The following is a 9171-nucleotide window of genomic DNA, read 5'->3' as shown; positions in this document are numbered from 1 at the left end:
CTTCAATCTCAGAGTGTCTTCACGTGGTCTTCCCTCACTATATATGTGTCTTTAGTAACATTATGTTCTGTCTCTCTGTCATCTTCTGTCCGATGATGCAGGTCATCGGATTAGGGCCCACCTTATCATCTTTTTTTTTTCTAAGATTTTTAAATTTTATGTATTTATTTGAGAGAGAGACAGAGAGGCAGAAAGAGAGAGGAGAAAGCATGAGCAGGAGGGGCAGAGGGAGAGGGAGAAGCAGACCCCCTGCCCAGCAGGGAGCTCAATACAGGGCTTGATCCCAGGACCTTGAGAACATGACCGGAGCCCAAGGCAGACACTTAACCAACTGAGCCACCCAGGTGCCCCACATCTTATCATCTTAACCAATTCAATCTGCAATGACTATTTCCAAATAAAACCGCATTCTGAGGTTCTGGGGGAACATGAATTTAGGGGAGACACTCACTATTTAACCTAGTACTTAGGGGTAAAGATAAGTGAAAATACCTAGAATCATATTTTATAACATAGGGATCTGGGCCAGGTCTATGCCTACAACACAATATAAGATATGGTATTTATCCTAAAACATTTTCCCATAATCCAAGTTCCTTATCTGTATGATCTAAAATGAAATCAAATTTGGGCTCAAATCCATAGCATCTACTTATTCACAATTCACCTACTAAGAACCTGCTCCTTCACCCTGGTTAGTCTATTTTTCAGAAAAAAGTAATTAATCATCATTTATGTGATAGACACTATACATAAGTGCTAAAAATAGAGTGATGAACAGAACATGGCCCCTGCCCTCAGAGAACTTGCATTCTAATGGAAAAATGGGTGCTAAAGTGTTATACATATGGTGGATGTAACAAAACTGACAAGTTTTTATTACTTGCATATGGGAGATCCCCAAGATCACTTTCAGATTCAGTAGTTCACTAGGAAGACTCATAGGACTCAGCACATAGTTATATTCACCACTGATTTATTATATCAAAAGAATACTAAGCTCAATCAACAAAGGAAAAAGGCACATAGGGCAGAGTCAGGTAGAAACCAGGCACAAGCTTCCGAGGGTCTCCTCCCATTGGAATCGCACAGGCTATACTTAATTCCCCCAGCAACGAGCTGCCACAACAGATGTGAAGTGTTGTCTACTGGGGAAGCTCAGTAGAGACTCAGTGCCCAGGGTCTTTTTAGGGACTGATCATGTAAACTGCCTCTGTTTGACATGTGCCAAAATTCCAGACTCTCAGAAAGAAAGTATTCAACATAAACCATATTACTTCTACAATCAGCTTAGGCATAGTGAGCTACTCTTGTCACTTAACAGTGGGACCCTTCCTGAGGTCAAAGTTCCCAGACACCACCCAAGTGCTAACCTAATAAGCAGGATTTTCTAAGAACTACAGTTTAAGCTTGCTATATTGACTGTTTTCTGCATACCTTGAGACACAGAAGGTTGTATCCAGCATCAGCCAAGCTCCCCAAAAGATCAGGATGCCACAGTCAATGGGATCTAAGAAGTCATTCTCCTGGTGTCATACCTCTCCAGTCATTATGCAATCACCTTTATCCCTGACAAATTCCCTATTCTTATCTGGAAATAATAGCAGTAAAAAGGACAAAATGAGGTAGAAATAGAGAGGAAATGATTTCTTGTTTTAAGTCCAGCCCAGTCAAGAACAGCTAATGAATCAAGGAGAAAACGTAATTGGGAGTAGGGGTAGGTTATGTTTGGCAAGCCTGCTGTGCTGGGTCTCTCCTGGGCCTTGCAATGGAGATGACCTGGTGCACATGTCTCAGGTAATTGTGAAGTAGGTGAGATGTAGCTGTAGTTGTTGATGAGCAATCATTTTCATAATATATAATCTTTGAAACAATATGGCAGAATGGCCCCATAGCATTATGAGAAATGGTGCTTGGGACCATTTTAAATCCAAATGATGTGGTTTGCAATCTTTTTAAATTATTTTGCCCAAGTTTCTGGTTGACTTGGTTGGAGTTATAGGGGACTATAAATCCATGGCCCTAGTTAGGCAGGATTGCATGACCAGCAGACTAGTGCATCTCTGATGAGAACACTGGGCACTAGGAAAGCCATGCTCATGAAATATTGTCCATCAAATGTCTTCTGACCTCTTTGCTAAAAATATTTATTTTGTACTTAGCACGCTAACATTAACATTTATAAAATGTATCACTGGGTGTTTGTTTTCTCCAGGACTCAACCCAGAAGTGGTAACCCCTGAAAAGTCAGGATCTAGTTAGTCTCCCAGTTACAACCAGCTAAATATGGAAGTGACTCAATAAGCAGAGGTCATGAAATGAAATTGTTCAGCACTGGGAGGCAGCAATGAGATTTCCAAACTTGGCTTCTGTCAATGATCAGAATGAAAAGAAATAGATTGTAGTGTTGTTCACTAAGGAACCAAGTGTGTGTGTGCGTTTTCTTTTCCTGGCAATAAAACAAACAAACAAACAAACAAACAAAAAACCTCTCTTATACTTTGTGGCAGAACTATTAGTTTCCTCCTAGCATTCATTCTTCCTTTCTTTCTGATAGTACTAAAGCCCCCAGTTTTAGTGAGTTAGTAAGTGAATTAGTGAGTTTAAGGCCACTCAAAATAAAGACTGTATTTCCCAGATTCTTTGTCAGCTAGGTTTGGCCATTTAACAAGGTTCTGGTCAGTGCAGTATAAGTGGAAGTAATGTATTCAACTTCTAGATCATGGCCCTACAGGGAAGAGGCATAGCCTCCCCTTCTTTTCTGCCAGCTTAGAATTCCAGAATATTGGTGGTTTATCTTGGCAGATAACAGCAACACTCTAGGGGGAGTCAACCAGTTTGCCAACACCACAGAGTTACCATATCAACCCTACTATTCAAGCTTGCTTGTGGGTCTGTTCTGAACCTATATCCTAATAAGCCAATATAGCTAGTGTATTAGTCTGCTCAGGATGCTATAACAAAATGTCATAGGTGGAGTAGCTTGAACAATAGAAATTTATTTTTTCCCAGCTCTGGAGCTGAAAGTTCAAGATCAAGGTGGCAGCTGTTTCAGTTCCTGGTTAGACTCTTCTTCCTGGTTTGTAGAGGACTGTCTTCTCTCCATGTCCCTACATGGCAGGGAGAGAGCTTTGGTGTCTCTTCTTCTTATGTGGGCACTAATCCCATCAGGGGACTCTACCCAGACATTCCCAAAACAGGTTTTTCTAGAGAATAAATTCCCTCTAGTGGAGCATGGCAGGAAAACTTACAGGGAGAGCAATGAGCAGCACACAGTCTTATGCTGTAGTTATCCTCTAAAACTTCACGAATATCTGCTAGTCAAAAAGCCTTGCATTGGCATTGTGTCAGAGAAAGAAAAGAAGGGGTAGTAGTTTCAGAAATCAACACATAGGGGTACCTGGGTGGCTCAGCGGTTGGGCGCCTGCCTTTGGCTCGGGTCGTGATCCTGGGATCCGACACTCTTGCCTGTGTCTCTGCCTCTCTCTCAGTCTGTGTCTCTCATGAATAAATAGATAAATCTTAAAAAAAAAAAAAAAAAAAGCCTCCCCACCAGGAGAGGTTTCTTCTCCCTCTGCTTACATCTCTGTCTCTCTCTCTCTCTGTGTCTCTGATAAAAAAAGAAAGAGCAGAAAAAGACCCAGGTAGGGGTGAAAAGCTGGAGGTTGTGTTCAATCACCAATGGCCAATGATTTAATCAATCATGCCTAAGTAATGAAACCTCCATAGAACCCCTACGTGACAGGATTGAGAGAGCTTCCATGCTGGTGAACACAATCATGGTCCTGGGAGAATGGTGCGCCTAGAGAGGACATGGCAGCTCTAAGACCCTTCCCATACCTTGCCCATCTATTCCATTTGGCTTTTCCTGGGTTGTGTATCCTTTTATAATCACCCGGTAATAATAAGTACATTCCTGAGTTTTGTCAGTCATTCTAGCAAATTATTGAATCCCCAATGGATAGCCGTTGGTCCGAATTACAGGTGAGAACCTGGGACTTATGACTGGCATTTGAAGTGGGGACAGTCTTGTGGGACTGTGACACTAACTCTAGGAAGTTAGTGTTAGAATTGAATTGAATGGTAAGACATTCAATGGTAAGACTCACCAATGGTAAGACACTGCAGTTGGTGTCTGGAGTTGGAGAAGTAGTTGCTGGTGTGGGAAAAAAAATCCCCACACATTTGGTGTCAGAAGTATTGTGAGTACAAATGCTTCAGAGAGGATAAAGGTACAGAAAAGGATAGCACTGGACAGATAGAGCCCTTGAAGTCACTTGGTTTTTGCTGGTTTATTAAAAATCAGATGATACAGGTCACCTGGGTGGCTTAGTGGGTTAAGCAGTTAAGAGTCTGTTTTTCGGCTCAGTCATGATCTCAGGGGGGCCTGGGATGGGGCCCTGTGTCCTGACTCCCTGCTCAGCGGGGAGCCTGCTGCTCCCTCTCCCTTACCCTCTGCCCCTCCCCACTCCTGCTCTCTCTCTAATAACAAAATAAAATAAAAAATCAGATGATTTTTGTCCAATAGGAACATTAGCCACAAATGCAAACCGCTTATGTTAATTTTAAACTTTCCAATAAGCATATTTTAAGAAGTAAAAAGAAATGCATGAAATTCATTTTCATAATGTTTTATTAACCTAATATGTCTAAAATTATTTCAATACATAACTAATGTTAAAGAATGCTTGAGATATTTTATCTCTTTTTTTGTACTAAGTGTTCAAAATCCATTTTGTATTTTATTCTTACAGCTCATCTTCAGTTCAGAATAGTCTCTGCCTCTCTCTCTCATGAAAAAATAAAATCTTTAAAAGAAAAGAAAGAACCACTGTTAAATATTTTAATATGTGGGCTTCTAAAGTAATACATGTGATTCTCTTAATACGTATTTATATATAGTGTACAATATACATGTTTCTCCTGCCACTCAAAAGTACAGCTCTCCTATGAAAACTTTCATAAACCAGAATCACATACAACAGTGAAGCAAATACCACTAATTTACACAGAAAAGGTTTTGAGGTTTCCCAAACCCAAAAAAAAGACCTCTCCTAGGCTTTCCTGAGAGCTTAGGATGCATCTTGCTGAAAGATGCACATAATTAATCAGGATAAAGCCCAGATGCTTACAGACCCAGTTGAAAGCTCTGACAGCTTGATGCTGAGATACTGGGTGTGTTCAGGGTAAGGAGGTTGGTGGGGTCACTCTGACTGCCTGGAAGGGGGTACTACCACTTGAACAATCCCTTGCAAAACAGACATTGAACAGATTGTTGGTTTTTTTGCCTTTTTCTATAAAAGTAAAAACTTTCCTCAGATTTCTTTCATTTAGTGAACAGAGGTACTAATGTAGATCTTCCATAAAAGCAAAATAGTGTAACGTGAGCTTTTGAAAAATGGGAGTTACTTGTAACAATAATAATAAATGCTATTATTATATGAATAGTATAATAATTATACATAATACAATAGATTACATAATATACATTAGATTAGTAATACATATATAGCAGATTGAGATTGTATGATACAAATAGTATTATTTGCTTTCTTTTTCACTTTTGAAGGTGTGGTATGCCCAAACCGAGTTCATCTTTCTCTTTACATTCAAAAAAAAAAAAATCAATACAGTTTTCATCATGCGGCAGACAGCATTATCAATTTTTCAGTCCTCACGGTTAAATAAATTTTGTCTATTCCCAATCCCGGGTTATCTACGTTTCTTCTGTCACCACTGGTTGGTGAGGTTTCTCCCCCCTCCAAATGTGTTTTACTCTTTTTTCTACCTACTCAATGTTTTCAACCTAATTCATTTCTCGCCTACATTACCGTTGCCTCTTTAGTCTCCCTGAGCCCAATCTCTTCCATTTCAGTCCATCTTGAGTATTGATGCCAGACCAATCTTCCCAAAATACTATTTTCCAGCTATTGGGGGAAGGCAGGTAAAATGGAGGGTTGAACGGCCAGTTTTGACTCTCTCTAACAGAAACACACTCCAGGGAAATTTTTCCTTCCAATGGAAATACAATTACTCCTCCATCACCTCCTCCTCCCTACCCAATCCATCATGGTGAAGCAAAGTCTGTTGATTGATCTGTCAATCAATAAAACCTCAAAAAGATATTAGCCTAGTCTCTCTAAGAAAGGTAGGCAATTTTAGCTGAGCTCTCCCCGGTCAGTACCAGGACTTCAGGCTACAGAAAGTAGAGCACAAGACTTATAGCCTCAAGATATAGGTCAGAGAGTAAGACAAACGGGTCTCACACAAAAATCAGAAAACAATTTTTGAGGAGAGATCACCCGCATCTGAGTAAATTAAAGGTCTGGACAGAGCCACTTACATTAAGTATTAAAAACATGAAAACATGCTGCACACGTTATGAAAATATTTTTTAAAGGAAGAGAAAGAAATAAACAAGATTAGAAATCAAGACATAGGACCCAGTGTCAAAGAAAATATAACTCAAAGGAAAGAGGATAATTTTCTGTAATGGTTTCTCTATAAAGCAACTCAATAAAAATATGAGTTTTATCAAATAAGAACTCTAAGATGAAATAAATGCAATAATATGAAAAAAGAGACTTTTCCATTTCAACTAAATGAATTAAGGGCAGAAAGAATACCATAACTAATAAACTCAGTGTCTTATATATACCCTTACATATAAGCAGAAGAGGCTCTGGTCGCTGATTTTAGAGGACAGATGATATCACAAATATCCAGGAAAATAAATTTACTAAAGAACACGTGGTCCTGTCCAGTGCCCTGCTCTGGCACAGAGAAACCCATAACCCCAAACTCTGCCCACATAAATAACTACTTTCAGCCTCCAAGGAAATGTTTCTTCAAATGCCCTGAACAAAGCCAAATGCCAGAAAGGCTTTTGTGCCTTCGCCAGCATCAGAAATGGACACTGCTCAAAAGTATAAGGAGGATTTGAGCTGAAATCTTTACGAAAAATAAAAGACCGGGCACCTAGGTGGCTCAGTGGTTAAGCAGCTGACGCCTTTGGCTCAGGTCATGATCCCAGAGTCCTGGGTCCAGTCCCGCATCAGGCTCCCCATAGAGAGCCAACTTCTCCCTCTGCCTATGTCTCCATGTGTGTCTCTCATGAATAAATAAATACAATCTTTAAAAAATAAAAAGGAAAAACAAAAGACCAATTAATTAACTTGTCAAATACTTAGTCTCAGCTACCAGGACTCTATGAAACTATTGCCTAAAGCAGTGTTGTTTGCCAGTAGGCCAAGCATCCTTTGATCTTTCTCTTTGCATCCAATTCTTTGGTCCATAAACACTAAAAAATTAGAGCATCAGTAACAATTATTGCACATGGTATCAAGGAACATTTTGCAGTATTATACAACCCATATCATACCTTATTCTTAAATGTGTACTGATGTACGTTCAAGACACAACATATGAAAATGATTTTAATACTTATCATTGATAATTATGTGGATATTAAACACCAAAATGGTTCAATATAAAAATATTTACTTTGTGTTAAAATTTTAAGATATTAAGTAAAAATGTCAACTTTATTATTTTTGTTAATTGTAATTTTGTTGTCTTTCAATAAAGAAACTTCAATATTTTGTTGTTGTTTTTTTTTTGCAAGGAGTGAAACTTCAACAATCTTTTATTCCCAAACTCTCACTGGGGGGTTAACTCATTCCCTGGCTAACAGATCAACGGCATCTCTAAGAGGATCTAGGATGGAAGTGCAGACCTAACAAAGATTGTCTCCCCAACAAAGGATTACAAAATACATATATACATCTGCATAAGTATTTTTAAAACAGCAAAATTCACCAGTGATGCGGGGGGGAAAAAAACCAACAAAAAACAAACAAACAAAAAAAAACCCAGCATCTGGCAGTCTGTGCAGCCTTAAAACCCCCATCTTAGGACACATCTAGGAGAAAAGCATTTCTTTGCTTAAAAAAATAAAGTTTAAAAATTCCCCCTTCTCTTTCTTCCAGTTCAACTCCCACAGTTGTTCCTAAAGACATGCAGAGAACTATACAAACAAGCCCCGGCTCACTCCCTTCTGCCTGTCTGTGAAGGTTCTGTGAAGGCTCCCTTGGTCTGTGAAGGCTCCCACGGAGGATTAGTCCTCAGGAATTGTCATCCCTAAAGTTCTGAGCACTGGCAAACGCCTCCTGCTTCCTCTAAGGAAGGGCTTGAGGGCCCAGGGAAGAATTGAGGGAACAGTGTTCTTGGCCAAGAACTGGGATCCCAGGTGGGGCAAAGCAGGAGGGGAGGCCTTCCTAGATAAACACACCCAACCACCTTACAATCTAAAGTCTAACCAGCCAGGTAAAAGCAAGTCACAGCTGACTGTACCAAAGAGGTGCTTCCATCCTGTCCCCTTTTACCATAAAGGTGACAGAACAAGTCTCAAGTATTTGACCTCTGCTCTCTCACAGTTACTGTGTCATCAGGTTTTAGGCTGAAGCCATTTTGCAAAGACAGCCATATGGTCCCAGGGCAGAGGCTTTGCGGCTTCTGTCTGAATAAAGCTGCCACTCCTGGCAAATATTTCGATAGCAGCTTCTAGAAACTGCCCCGGAGACAGCGCCTCACCTCCCAGTTCAGGGTCACAGATCCTTCCAGTTGATGGGCTCCTTGCCAGACTTCTGCAGCAGCTCATTGGTTTTAGAGAAATGTCTACACTCCAAAGAACCCTCTGTAGACCAACAACGGGGAGGGGTGCACAGTCTGCAGCACATGGTGACGTTTCCTATCGATGGCACTGCCTTTCTTCTGAGCATAAAAGTCCCAGAGCAAGAAGACAAGGCCACTGGAGTTCTGATTTAGCCAGGACACTACCGCATCAGAAAATTGTTCCCATCCTCTCTCCTTATGAGAATTAGCCTGATGTGCCTGGACGGTGAGGACAGTGTTGAGTAAGAGAACACCTTGTTTGGCCCACCCAGATAAATCTCTGTGACCAGGATGAACGAAACCATCAATGTCTGTAGACAGCTCTTTATAAATGTTTTCCAAACTGAGTGGAGATGGAACAGGTCTTTGAACACTAAAGCAGAGCCCATGGGCTTGGTTGGGTCCATGGTATGGATCCTGTCCCAAGATGACAACCTTCACATGTCTTATGTCACACATTTGGGTCCAGGTAAAGATTTATGTCACACATTTGGGTCC

At 40.4% G+C, this 9171-nt stretch overlaps 1 protein-coding gene across 1 annotated transcript; it reads right to left on the bottom strand.

Annotated features, from left to right (window-relative positions):
• Positions 1–7647: 7647 nt before the first annotated feature.
• On the bottom strand, positions 7648–9171 carry LOC112659845 (uracil-DNA glycosylase-like). Its single transcript, XM_049105980.1, is given in 2 exon segments — positions 7648–8681; positions 8683–9171. Coding segments are annotated over 2 exon segments (525 nt in total). The 5' UTR covers positions 9133–9171; the 3' UTR covers positions 7648–8606.

This window comes from Canis lupus, chromosome 35, assembly GCF_003254725.2.
Source record: "Canis lupus dingo isolate Sandy chromosome 35, ASM325472v2, whole genome shotgun sequence".
NCBI classification, from domain to species: domain Eukaryota; kingdom Metazoa; phylum Chordata; class Mammalia; order Carnivora; family Canidae; genus Canis; species Canis lupus.
Note: the sequence above shows the minus strand (reverse complement) of the source record. Positions and strands in the feature narration are given on the sequence as shown.